We start from the raw sequence: 14448 nt of genomic DNA, 5'->3' as shown, positions 1-14448 counted from the left end.
TCGCAAACATTAGTGTTTAGAGGGCAATTTATAAGATCAAAGAATTTTCAGGTGCTTTTTCTCATTGAATTCTCATAACATCCCTGCAAGTTGGGAGAGTTATTAAATCTCCATCTTATTAACGAGGAAACCAAGGTCTAGTCTGGGTGGGTCACTTGCCAGGTGACAGGGCACAGTCAAGTGGAGGGAATGGAGGTGACACCTCGGTTACCCAGTGTCTATGTGAACTCTGGTAAGTCACTGGAGCTCCTTCTGCTTTAGTTTTCATATGTACAAAGTAGGAAGACCTCTCTGGGTTGCTGAGTTTAGGCAGAATGCTTGATGGACAGGTAATAAGTTTTTTTTTAATATTTATTTTTTAGGTGTAGATGGACACAACACAATGCCTTTACTTTTTTTTTATGTGGTGCTGAGGATCGAACCTGGGTCCTGCCCATGCTAGGCGAGCGCTCCACTGCTGAACCACAATCCCAGCCCCCAGGTAGTAAGTTTTAACGTTAACAGCAGCCTTGTCAAGGGCCCATTGGGGGTCAGGCACCCGCTAGTTTTAGAAATGCAAATGCTGCCACTAATAAATATAAATAATAAATATATAAATAATCCAGTTCTAACTCTCATTTTAGCTAAAAATTAAGACAATATACAGCATCAAGTCACTAATATTTGACATAAAACAAGTAAAGATATTGGAATGTGTTTTATGTCCTGTGGGATAATTGTTTAAAAAGAAAGGGAAAAAAACCTCCCAGACTGTTCAAAGTATACCAGTGGTTTGCTGATTTAAACTCACCTTCCTTGATCTTCCCAGATTCAATATAAGGGGTAAGAAATAATGGCTGTCCTGTATCTCCCCTAGGAGGCTGGAAAACCTGGGCACGCTGGTACAAGGAGCGAAACAGCCCATCACAAGGGCTGAATGTAAGCAGGGCCAACAAAACAATCACCTTCCACATGGTGCAACCCGGTCCTTCAGGGGTCTAGGATGAATGAAAACAGTTACATTCCACAAGTGAATCCAGAGAGTAAATATTTACCTAGACTTTTAACATGCAAGACAATTCATTTATTCACGTAAAAAGAAAATGCCATTGTGTAGAAAGATGGTAGGCTGAGCAACTTGGACATCACCATGAATAAGACAGGCCCAGTCCCTGCCCATCCTGCCCTGGCCATTTACAGGGGAATCCTTCAAGGGATTTACAGTGTAACTGGAGGACAATTTACATTTTTTAAAATGTGGTGTGGAAATAAGTTCAAGGGAAAATCGGCTAAAGCATGAAGACACGGGTTTCATAACTGTCACCAAACAGGGATAGAGCATGGTATGCTACATCAGAAGGGAAAAGGATTGCAGGCACAGGTGACATCTTATCAAAATTAACATGAACAAAAGGTGGGTGGAACTCAGAGAGGTGGGACAAAATACGGAATTTCACTAGTGCGTGGGACAGCTGAGCAAAGCCCAAACTTTGGCTGTTCAGATGAGCTTTGCAGGAAAAGTAAAATAAGCAATGGATTTCTGGTTGTCTTCTCCATCTCAATGAATCCTTGAGTTTTGTATCCAAGAACACAAAACGTAAGAGAGGGAGGGCTCTGCCATTACATCCAAGTGTCTTCCCTTTTGTTACTTGATATACAAACTCAAGAAGTCAGGCTCCCAAATGTATTAGTCACACAGCTTGCCAAGGACCTTCAAATCTGATATTAGCTTAGAGTACTCACCTAGGCTAGCTATCATGGTATATATACTTAAACTCATACATAAACATGTAAATCATGTTTATAATGGGCTTTCCCTTGTATTTTTAGCTGATTGAATTTCCTAATAACTCCACCAGGAAATCCAGGATTATTTATTTATTTATTTGGTACTAGAGATTGAACCCAGGGGTTCTTAACAACTAAGCCACATTCCCAGAAACACCCCCCTCCTTTTTTTTTCCTTTTCTTGAGACAGGGTCTCACTAATTTGCTGAGTTGCTAAAGCTGGCCTTAAATTTGTGATCCTCCTGGCTCAGACTCTTGAACCACTGGGATTAAAGGCATGTACCACCATGCCCAGCAGAAATCCAGAATTATTATTGCCAATTTTAGATATGGAAAATTGACTCAATTAAGTATCTCATGCAGAGACATGAAAGTACAGAAACCAGGACTTGACCTAGGTCAGGGCCAGGATGGGGGAGAAGGAAGTGAGGTATAGAAGCAGGGTCAGAAAACATCTTTATCTAGAATTTTGGCTTATTTTTTTCTGTCATGGATTTTTTTTTGGCCTTATATGGATTGTTTTCAAATATTGCAGTAATATTTATATTTATATATTTAAATATTTATATTTATAACTATTTATCTTGATTACTGAGTTTTTCTGATACTCTTCATCTTTCCACCAGAGGCAGATTACCCTCTTGTCCCATCCTAATCCCAACCCTGCTGAGTGTATTGTGATAGCTACTCCAGCACCATCACATTACCCTGCTGCTATTTAAGTATGATCCAAATCCTTAGCTCTAAATTCTAAGTAAAGTATTTTAAATGAATAAATACTCCATTCACTCAGCTTTCTGGATGCAAAATGAAATATACAATTATGCAAATACAATGGCTGCTTTTGATTGTTCAGTGCTTTAAAATGCCAAGCCATTTAGAACATCTCAAAAATACAAAATGTGTAAAAAATCTATTAACCACATGCTTAACACAACCCAATTTGGCATAATATGAAAATACTAGTTGTTGCAAATTTAAAATGCTTTTCAGCCACATTTTCCCATCAACACAAAAGTTTATAATCATAACTTGATTGAATATACGACCCTTGTCATGTCTCTCAGGGTTAACCTAATAGAATTCCCCACACTTAATGTAAATAAGTCCAACCCAATATGGTATGGAGTGAAAATAAATGTTTTTGCATCTTACTGACTATAATAAGGAACAAAATGAATTTAGAAATTGAAATTAAGTTTGCAAGGAGCTCAAGGGTAATGACCACTATGGCACGGTTAAGACATTTTTAAAAATATGTGAACTTGTTACACTGATATTTTAATAGGATAGCTACTAAATGCCTGAAATCCACTATCCTATTCTGATGGTGGCGGAGTATGATGCTAAAAAATAATGGAAAACATCTCTTCCAGTAAGAGGTATTTTTCCTGGGGGCAGAAACAAGAAACCAATCCTGCCATCTATTCTCAGTCTTCTAGCTGTAAACCTCCAGTCCCCTGTAATGGAAATTATTAATAATTAAATAACCACAGTAGTCACAGCAGAGCTTCCCTAGCAAGCAGAGGTTGACTCAAAGATGCCAAAATATGATAGAGGTAAAACCGGTCTTGTTTTAATTGACGTATATCAAATACATAAAAGTAAGAGTTAGGTCAATTTAGTAGGTCTCATTAACATTTAATCAAATAGTTATTTGAGTCATAATTTCCCATGTAGGTGAATTAAAGCAACAACATACTTCATTTCATGGTTCTCACATAACAGTCACAATTCCTCAATGGTACGTACCTGTTATCTCTCCTAATGAAAATGAATGCTATTATGAATAGTAGAGTGTTTTTTAAAAAAAAAACATACCCTTCTCTAATGCTTTTGCTTACCCTAGTTAGCCTGAATATTTTTCTTTATTAAACATTTCTTGAGCACTTTCTAAACTAACAAACCCTATACACAATAGGCTATCTCCCACAAATAGTGATAGAAAAAATGTATTAACCATATACATCATCATCTCGGCTTGAAATAATAGGAAAACATTGTGGCTACTTCCAGTTCAAGTCCATTATCTTCAAGGATTCAGTCCAAATGGTCCTCTTAAAAAATATTTAGAAACAGAATAAAATCTAGGTGAACTCCAGCCATACCAGCAGAATCCAATAAAGTCTGAAAGTATCTGACGTGCTAAAATGATCTTATTAAATCTCAAATGTTAGTTGGAAACCATGGAAACCATGTATCCAATATGCAATTTTTAAATATTTAACCAAGCTATTTAACCCAGAGCTCTTCAGAAAAATACAAACTGTCAACAAGTTAAACTTTCAGCAATAAGACATGAGACAAGTAAGTTACTATACACAAAAGGATGGAATTATATACACAGCAATTAAAATGACTCTACTGGGATTGCTTTAGAAAATATGATCAACTATTAGGTAAAGAAAAGAAGAACACTAGGTTAGATTTGTGGTATTTTCTCCTTATTTAATAGTTTCAAGTATTAAATAAGTTTTCTATAATAATTACTCTTATAACTAAAAAAAAGTTGTTTTTCTGATTTTTTGCTTTATCTTAAAGTGAAGCAACTGATAGACATGGCAAAAATGTGCTTGTTCCCTATTACTTTTTACTACCTGGTTATGACCTCTTGGGTTTCCTAGGAATAAGGTTCTGTTTGCTCTTCTAGAACAGGTTGCTCTTTCTCCAACATTCTGTTAAGATGTGTCCTGATCTCCGAAAGCCACAGAACCTCAAAGACTCAAATCATGTTTCTTCTTTGGGAAATTAGAAGGCTCCTCATAAAGGTGAGATGCTGCTACATTAATAATTAATAGTATACTTGTATTTAATTCTGCCTAGAGTTCATAACAAATACGCACATAAGTGACACTGAATAAATATTTTTGTTGAATTGATGGGTCTAAGTAATGAACCACACTATTTTAGGCCTGATGAGACAATAATGTTCATGTGGTCCAATTCCTTCAAATGATGGACTAGAAAAGTAAAGCCAGAGGAGTAGCTGACTTAATCAAGTTGACATCACTGGAGAGTGGCTGGGCCACCTCTCAAAGCCAGGATTCATTTATGGCACTCAACCTAATCTTATTTCCATTGTCCCTCCTTTGGTTATCCAAATATTCTGACTCTTACTGACTTATTGAAGAATAGAAGCCTATAGTAATCCCTCTAAAAATCAAACTTCTCTAGAAACAAGAAACAGGTAGACTTTTCTAGAGAAGTTTGATTTCTAGAAACAACGCTATAATAATCCAGGTTCAGTACTATAATGCATTTGTGCACCCTGGCAAGAGAGCAACTTGTCTGAGTCATACTCAGTGTGCTACAGCCAGCCTAAGAAGAGGGGCCTGCAAAAGTTTCAGGAACATTGCAAACCAATTAGTCAATACAACCATTGTTAAATATTAAAACATAAAGACTTATCCTGGAATGAGTTGTATTTTTAAATGTGGGTTTAATAAAAGTACTTGAAAAACTCATCATTTTCTAGTAATCTTTATACATTTTAGCATGACCTATGATCTGGAGTCATGGTGTTTGCATCTGATTGGCATAGAGTTACAAATAAGTTTGCTTATATTACAGTTTGCTTCTGCACATCCTTGTTCAACACTGCATCCAGAAGCAATGTTGGTAGATCAACATCTATGATGATGGCAGTATTTACATCTCAGAAATCAGCAAACATCATGTGTCAGGGCTTTCCCCCCCAGAGATCCAGCTGTTAAACACCTGCCTGCATATATTGGCTTCATGTGCATTATTTGTAAAATGAGCTGCATTCTACTTTCCGTTAGCTCACACTAGGATCCCAACTGGGATGGCCAGAAGGGACACAGGAAAAGTCCTGCCCAGTTATCCTCTATGCGTGAAGCAAAGGTAAAATACCAGATATGAAGGCCTCAAAAAGAAGCCTGAGTAAGTCACTGGAAACTGTGCGTTCTATCAGTGAAAAAATAATAAGAAACTACAGGTCAAGGACAAAGAAACCAAGGGCAAACATTTTAACCAGCTTCTGTTCTCCCCCTTTATCTTCATCTCCAATTTAGACTATAGACTACTCTAATCAAGAGAGTAATGATGTTTCATGCAATAAACATTATAGCTACAATTAAAATAGTTATTTGATTTTCCTTACATTTTTAACTGCTTTAGATCCCACATGATAAAATATTAAAAAAATAAGCCAACTAGTAATAGACACTTCCATGCATTCTGTAATAAAAGACACACAAAAGTAGTTCTTCTATTTTAAAAAAGATGCAGTTCCCCTCTCAAGATTATTCAAGCGCATCCAAATCATTTGAATTCGGCAATAAAGGGCTATTGTGTAACCCTGAATTAAATGCCAGCCCAAATCCCAACTCCAGCTATTTTGTGAAAAAGAATTTCCATACAAACAAATGGTAAAAGAAGACTTTTATTCTGAGGGACCCACTATTCATCTTCCTGAAGACATCATTTTAATTTCTAAAATTGATATTTGAAGCACTCTTCCCAGAGAGGACATGTCCGTGACACACAAGGTGGACTGCGCTGACACTTACAGGCCTATCTGCTCCTCACAGGCCACACCTCTGGCATGAGACCGTGGTGCCTAATCTCTCTAATGAATTAGTGTCACTATCTCTGCAGCAGTATCCTTGGGCTTGTGGGCACAGGAGACAAACCAGAGTTATCTGGCAGGCAGAGAATGAGAAGAACCAAGAAGACAAGAAAATCATGTGACCTGGCACTACTGTAAAGAGCTTGGCCTCGACATCTCACACAATCCAGAGGAAATGAATGAGAGTGATGATAAGTGAAAGCAGACATAGTTCAATATGTTAGTGACAGTTTTGAGCTTAAAAGATCATTCTCATGCCAGGTACAGTGGCTTACACCTGTAATCCCAGTGGCTTGGGAGGCTGAGGCAGGAGGATCATGAGTTCAAAGTCAGCCTCAGTAACTTAACGAGGCCCTAAGCAACTCAGTGAGACTCTATTTCTAAATAAAATACCAAATTCGGGCTGGGGATGTGGCTCAGTGGTTGAGTGCCCCTGAGTTCAATCCTCAGTACTAGAAAAAAAAAGATCATGATCAAAGATATCATCACAATAATAACACCAGTAATAACTACCAATTACTGAACATGGACAAAGAACTGTGCTAATTGCTTTCCCTGTTTAATTTCTAACCCTTACCAGGTAGGCACCATAATCATCCCATTCTGTAGATTTTAGGAAACTGATCCTAGGAGAATGTACATTAATTATCCAAGTTCATATAAGTAGTAAGTGGTAGAGCAAAGAATTAAGGCTCAGGGCTCAGAAGGTGGCATCTTAAAATATGGCACCTGGGCACACTGACTACCCTAAGCCAACAGAATTGGTGCAGGAAGGTCTCTGACCGTCTCCCACCCTTCACTCCTAAAAGCTGATCAGAAAAGAATTTCCTGACTCACTTTGCCTGAAAGTAGGTCGCCAAAGACCTTCTTTCCAGACTGGTTCCAGAAGAATGCCACATGGAGAAGCCCAAAGGGATCTGGACAGGACTTGCCGACTCCCCCAGCCCCCCAATTTATTGCCATCAGATCCTACCCTTCTGCCCTCCAGTCATACCTCTGCATGACCATCCATAAAAATAAACAGCTTTCCCCAGGTCTCTGGGTCATCATTTTCTGAAGGTTCCTTTGTCACTTAAAACTTTGTTAAATAAATTTTCTATGCTCTTCTCTTGCTCATCTATTGTTGTTTATATTATAGGGGGTCTCAGCCTTGAAACTTGTGCTGGGCAAGGAAAAGATATGACTTTGTCCTCCCTACAATGGCCAGTCCTAATCAGCCTCCCAAGACCAAACGATAGCCCCCAGAGCAGGATTTCCCAAAATGTGCTACTGGGGTCAGGTAACTTTGTAATTACTACATATATATCCCCACAGAATTAAACTACTATGTTTCTGAGAAGTCCTACTTAAAGCCCAGTATTTCACAAACCAACAACATTTGACCAGGAAAGTCTTTCCCTATGCAATCGTTTTTTTTTTTTTTTTTTTTTTTTTTTTTTTTTTTTTTTTTTGTACCAGGGAATTAAACTCAGGGACCCTCAACCACTGAGTCACATCCCCAGCCTTTTTTAAAAAATCTTTTATTTAGAGACAGGTTCTCGCTTAGGGCCTCACTTTTGCTGAGACTGGCTTTGAACTCACCATCCTCCTGCCTCAGCCTCCTGAGCTTCTGGGATTATAGGTATGTGCCACCAAGCCTGGCTCTTGTGCAATCTTAATAACAATTCTGTATCATATACTCTGTGACTTTTATTCCTGCAACACACATGTTGGAGAAACATCTAAATCCTGCACCCTACTCTGTGTACTCTCAGAAGAGCATCTGGACTAACAAAGGTCAGAAAATGCTTTTTCTAGTAGATGGCCTGGGAATGGGAAGAACCAGCCTTGAAGAAAGTGTGAAATCCTTCAGGTGCAAACAAGCTTGCCTGATGGCTATTGGGAGCACAGCAAATGGAAGAGGGGGTGCTCATGATAAGGTGGGAGAGAGGGACAGTGCTCAAACTTGTAGGCTTCTCTGTCTGCATAAGGATTAACAATGGGAGACGACTGGAGAGTTATAGCAAAAGAGTAATATTGTCTGATGCTCTTCATAAAGTGATCAAAGTGGCTGCTATCCGGCAGGGAGATGTTAGAAGAATAAGAATGGAAGTAGGGCACTGACTAGGAGTCCAATGAAATGATTCAGGAGCGATGCAAGAGGGTGGGGCTGCTCCAGTGAGTAGCAATGGAGCTGGTGAGAAATGGTCAGCTGCATTTTCAAGGCAGACCCAGCAGTATTGGTTAGTAGGTAAGATATAATGACTGAGAGGAAAAACAGAGATGACAACTGTCTTTGTCCACCTGGACTGGATTATTTATAGAGACTGGATTATTTATAATGAACAGGAATTAATTGGTGACCCTGGAGGCTGGGAGGTCCAAGGGCATGGCACCAGCATCTGGTAGACATCTAGGAAGGGCCCTCTTGCTGCATCACAACATGGCACAGGACATAGCACGGTCAGACAGAGTGAGCAGGTTGGCTTGGGTCTCCCCTACTCTTCTTTTTTTTAATACCTTTATTTTATTTTTTTAATTTATTTTTATGTGGTGCTCTACCACTGAGCCACAGCCACAGCCCCTTTCCTACTCTTCTTCTATAAAGCCTTAATGACATCACAGGAGCCCCCATGCTCATGACTTCATCTAACCCTAACTACCTTCCAAAGACCCCACCTCCAAAAATCATTCACATGAATTTAGGGATTAAGTCTTTGAATTTTTTGAGAGACATTCAAGTCATAGCAAAAAAAAAAAAATCTAGACCCCCACCTCGCAAAGTGACTGCATCGTTTATGAGTTAAACTGTGTTGTTAGGATGAGGTGATACTGGAGTGGGGTGGAACTTCAATTCAACATGATTCATTTCCTTATAAGAAGCAGCAAGAAATACAGAGAACACCAACAAAAATGGAGTAGCACAGAAGAAGACAACAGCCATATAACAACACAGGCAGAGTCTGGAGAGGTGCATCCACAAGCCAAGAAATGCCAGGGATCACTGCTAAACACCAAAAGGTAAAAGAAGCAGGAAGAGTTTTCCCCTAAGGGTTTCAGAGTGTGTGTACTTGCTGACACATCATGTATGGACTTCTCCATAGTCCAGTATTATGAGGAAAGAAATTTCTATTGTTTCAAGTTGCCCAAATTGTAGTCTTTGGTTAAACCAGCTCTAGGAAACTAATACATGGATGGTAAAGCCCACTAATGGAATTTGGGGACACCATGGATAGAGTTGGGATGGAGGGGGAAGATACAAAGCCCCAAGAGTTCTACTTTAAGTTTCCTGTTAGGCATTTAAGTGAAATTTTTGAGTGGTTAGCAAGAAACTGGAAAAGGGAAGAGAGACTGATTGCTTAAGTAAGATATGTTTGGCCTTGTTGTAAGCCAGGATTTCTCACAAGGTTCTTTATAGAAATCTAGTACAACAAGATAAATGAAAAATGTTTGGGAAATTCTGAATTAAGTAAAATTAAATGGGTTTCAGCAATACAGAGCATCTTAGAACTTTTCATCATATACACAAATGTATCGACTTCAACTACTATATGCAGAATCTTAAGACTCATATGGGAATGATGAGGAATAGTTTGGCATGGGAAAGGAACTATAAAGCCAAACCAACCAAAATATCTACATGTGCCTAATCAAAGGGCATACACTTATTGAATCTCCTCACTGAGGATTTTAAAATCTAACATGCAGCTATCCAAGATGGAGACAAGAGAACAAACCCACGGACTGGTTTGTTTGGTTCTTAAGCCACTGAAATAATTTCTAGTATTGCTTTGTCAGCAGTTTCTGAAGAAAATATATATACTTTCACTGTTTCTTGCTGCCTTCTAACAACTGTCCATAACATCTTGCTATAATCTAATTATTGATCATTAATATGATCTCCATATTTCCAAATTCAAAACAAACATTTCAGCCTATAATTGACTTTTCTGACATGTTCCCATTGCCCCTATTATATCTCTATCACTGACTTGTCTTCTGTAATATGTGCTTTCATGGGTCTTCTAGAATTTTCTCTTTCATAGTTTCCTCTTTGTCTACCTTGCCTTTAATTATGGAGCCAGGTTTTCATCCCTATCCACAGCTTATCTCACCCCCCACACACTCTCCAGGGTGGTCATCCACTATGACTGTCTGCTGATACCACTCAGATCAGCTCTTCTTTAAAGCTTCAGGTTCATCAATCTAATTGCCAGCATGACACTTCCACCTGATGTCCTGAGGGTTTATTAAATTCAACACCTTGAAACAGAACCCAATCCTTCTGCTAAAACGGTGAAATAAATGCACTTATTTATTTCTCTTCCCACATGAAACCTCCCTAAAATGAGAGTAAAGACATTTTTAAAAGGTATAAAGCAGGACAGGGGCTGTGACTCAATGGTAGAGCGCTTGCCTCGCACACGTGGAGCACGGCATTCGATCCTCAGCACCACGTAAATAAATAAAATAAAGGTATTGTGTCCATCTACGACTAAAAATTTTAAAATAATAAAAAAGGTATAAAGTCCATGACCCAAGAAAACAGGAGAGACAAGAGTAAATGAGGCAGATCAAACTTTCGTTATTGTTAGATGGAAAGTGAACAAATAGTTTGCAGAGAATGCAAGCAGAACGTAAATGAAACACAAGCCAGTTCACATTGCAGAACAGCGGAAAGGCTCAAAATGGAAAGTACTGGACACTGCAGAGTGCTAAGTGAAGCCTGAAGCCAGAAGCAGAGGTAACTGATGTCCCTCAACACTGACAGGTCCTCAGGGTCTCTCCTCCTGCTAACAGAACAGGGGAACAACTTATTCTATAGAAAACTTATTCTTCAGAAAATTGAACCAGAAACAGTCTGGACCTGGAACTGTGAGAAATAGTGAAGAAGAGGCAACCCTACTGAAAACTAAATCTACACACCAACATCCCCCAGCCTTGGAACAGGGAGTGCTAACTTGGCAACCAGGACCATACACCTCCTCCTCACCCTATGCAGGATTCCTTCCTACAAGGGCTGGATCCTAGAAATGCAGACATGGGGTCTTCTGACGAAATGCATTGGAATCCAACAACTAACTGTTGACAGGTCCCTTCAACACAATGGAGCTTCCAACCAGCAATTTAGTTTCTCACACTTACATAAACAGATTGCAAGGAACCACAGGAAAACTGCCAACTGGGAAGAAAATGCAAAAGGAACTACATGGGGAAAAAAAAAAAAACCCTCAGAAGTAACAGCAATGCACCAAGCAGAATAACTTGGGGGAAAATTACACACATTCTTAAGGAGGTCAGAGAAGTCATTGCATTTAGTAAACAACAGAATGTCATTTTTAAAGAGCATTTGGAAAAAAATCCAAAAAAAGGCAATTGTAAAAAGGGTATATTAAAATGTTCAAGAAAGGGATTGCAATTATAGTAAGCTACTTGGCTCAGTCATGAGCAAAGATATTGAGCATTAGATATTGACTTAGCAAAAAAAAAGAAAAAAGAAAGAAAGAAAGAAAGAAAACTCTATAATCAGGGTAAGTTGGAAGATAAAGTACATAAAAGTGCTAAGTTCTCACCTTGTTGAATAGGAGTTGAATAGAAAACACTTCAAAGTAACAAAAAGTACAATTTTCTAACAAGAAAACAGGACTAGGCAGGTTACTTAGAAATTGGAGATAAGCTGCATGCATGACTTCGACTGGGGTGGGTAGATGGTGGTACCACCAAGATCTCCAAGTACTAGATTGTGTCATGACTTTAACTAAAAGGATTGTGTTCTGTTTCCTTTTCGCTGTTCTGTAATGTGAATTGGTTTGTTTCCTTTATGTTCTGCTTGCATTCTCTGCAAACCATTTGCTCACTTTCCATCTAACAACAATGAAAGTGGCTCAGGAGGCTGAGGCAGGAGGATCTTGTGATTCAAAGTCAGCCTCAGCAACTTAGCAAGACCCTAAGCAACTTGGTAAGACTCTATCTATAAATAAAATACAAAAAAGGGATGGGAATGTGGCCCAGTGGTTATGTGCCCCTGGGTTCAATCTCTAGTACCAAAAACAAAAACAAAACAAAAACAGAATTTGGAGATAAATATAATGACAGGTAAAAGCACTATAATAGGTGAAAATATAGGAGGAAGTCTCAGAGATAAATGAAGGATGGGTTTATTATGAGAACTATTACTCAGATTTTCACCTATATATATGTATTGTATTGACAAAGATTAAAAATAATTAAGAACTCAAAAACCAAATGTATTATCTTTTTCCCTGAACTTATCCTTCCTTCTCTGTTTTCTGTCTAGGTTGGAAATAGGTGTATGCTTTCAAATCCTAAAGCTAGGAACTTAGGATTTATTCCTGACTTGTCTATTTACCCTTTGCTGCTTCTCGCAGCAATCACCCACTGAATTTCCTATATGGTTTTCAAACCCCCACCGGCTTCTCTCTATCCCTACATCTTCAGACTAATCCAGTCCTTGTCAACTCTTGCTTGGACTACTGTAAATCTCTAGGCAAGTTTCCAACCTTGGTCTCAATGCCTAGCTAAGTGAATCTCGCCATTCCCCTCATTTGGTGTTGTTGCTCTGATTCGCAGAGGTGGGGGAATGGATTTATGCCTTTTAAAAAAGTGTTAGGCAGCAACAGGTAACCAATCCAGAGGCAGGACACAGCACATGGAGGAAATGAAGAAGGAACAGAATAGAACCTAGAGGAGTCAATGGAGGGCTGGTCATGCAGCGTCTTGTAAGATGTGCTAAGAAATTTACCTTTTTCCTTAGTGACTAGGAACGGTTGAAGGGCTTGACATTTTGATAAGAATATCATGGCCGTAGTGCAAGGACAGGCCTGGGCTGGAAAGTTAGCAGGCTTCATCGTGATCCCCAACAAAGATGATGGGAGCTTGAATGAAGGTGGGGAAATGGCAATACCACAGGATGGTCAGGGCAGGTTGGAAAATACCAAGAAGGGAGAACAGGCAGAGCCCTGTGAGTGATGAAAAGGGACAGCTGAAATAGAACAAAGAATCTGCCTGACTTCCATCTGACTTAGACTAGGGGTGGGGGAATGATGGTACCACCAAGATCTCCAAGTACTAGATTGTGCCATGAGTTTAATTAGCATCTATGGGATCTGGGTGAGTCTGTGTGTGCGTGAGACAGCGAGTGAGAGAGAGACAGATAGACAGAAACAAAGAGAGAGAATAAGATCCCCAAGAAAGTACAAATTGGACTTGCTCCTGATCAGACTGAGATGCTCCTAGCAGAAAACTGCAGTATTTCTACACAATCAAGATCACACTTATAAAATGACTGGCAATCCTTTCTTCTGAGTTACTGCTGTTTTCTTACCAACGATATTGGTTTGAGGGTCCCTCCCACCTCCTGAACGGAGACTTCTGAGAAAGTTAGTTGCCCAACTTCCCAGGCAACTTGTCATCAGCCAATTCCCCCGATGGATTCCTCCCTTGACTCCCATAGCGCAAGGCCATGCCTGGAGGAGGCCTCCTCCTAGCTCCCCAAACCTCAGGGTCTGGGAGCTCCTTTGTTGCAAGGGAACTAAGAAAACTAACTTTATGCCATTACAAGTGTATTCCTACTGGTCTTTGATCAGTGAGCTTTAACATCCCACATGAAAAGTGTACTGAAAAAACCCGAAATGTTAAGGGGGTCCATAAAATATACAGAGAAGAGAAAATAAAGTCAGACCATGCAGGGGAACTAAGGCCCTCCATATTGTTCTGAGACACACAAGAAAGCCCTCTGCCACAATTCCTGCACGCACACCAGTTCAAGTCCCAGCTGTGACTGTGTCAACAGGTGTATCCTTGGGTCAGTCAATTTGTTCCTCCCTCTGGACTGCAGTTCCTGAATTTGTAAAGAGGTTAGATGGGCAGTATAATTCTCAACATCCTCTCCCAGCTTGGAATTTCTATGATTTAAAACAGCAGCCAAGAAGATCAGATAAAACTGCTGTAGGGTGTGAGTCATAGTGTTGATTTGTGCAGGCCACCCTGATGAGAGAGCGAGCTCCAAAGCTCACTCTGAGGCCTTGAACCCATACACTTGGGTCAGTATATGTAAAGCCAAGTCCCTAAGAAAGGCTATTTTGGGGTCT

At 39.5% G+C, this 14448-nt stretch overlaps 1 protein-coding gene across 1 annotated transcript in view; it reads right to left on the bottom strand.

Annotated features, from left to right (window-relative positions):
• The window catches only part of CPVL (carboxypeptidase vitellogenic like), a gene marked incomplete at both ends in the record, with an annotated part of 126950 nt that overhangs the window by 110552 nt on the left and 1950 nt on the right, over window positions 1-14448 (bottom strand). Inside the window, one exon of the mRNA XM_081288182.1 lies at window positions 791-977. Coding sequence (XP_081144308.1) covers window positions 791-977 — 187 coding nt within the window. The remainder of the gene's footprint in view (window positions 1-790; window positions 978-14448) is intronic.

The sequence above is a fragment of the Spermophilus citellus genome (genome assembly GCF_964194105.1).
Source record: "Spermophilus citellus genome assembly, chromosome: 3".
In the NCBI taxonomy this organism is placed as follows: Eukaryota; Metazoa; Chordata; class Mammalia; order Rodentia; family Sciuridae; genus Spermophilus; species Spermophilus citellus.
This window is presented reverse-complemented; position numbering and strand designations above follow the sequence as displayed.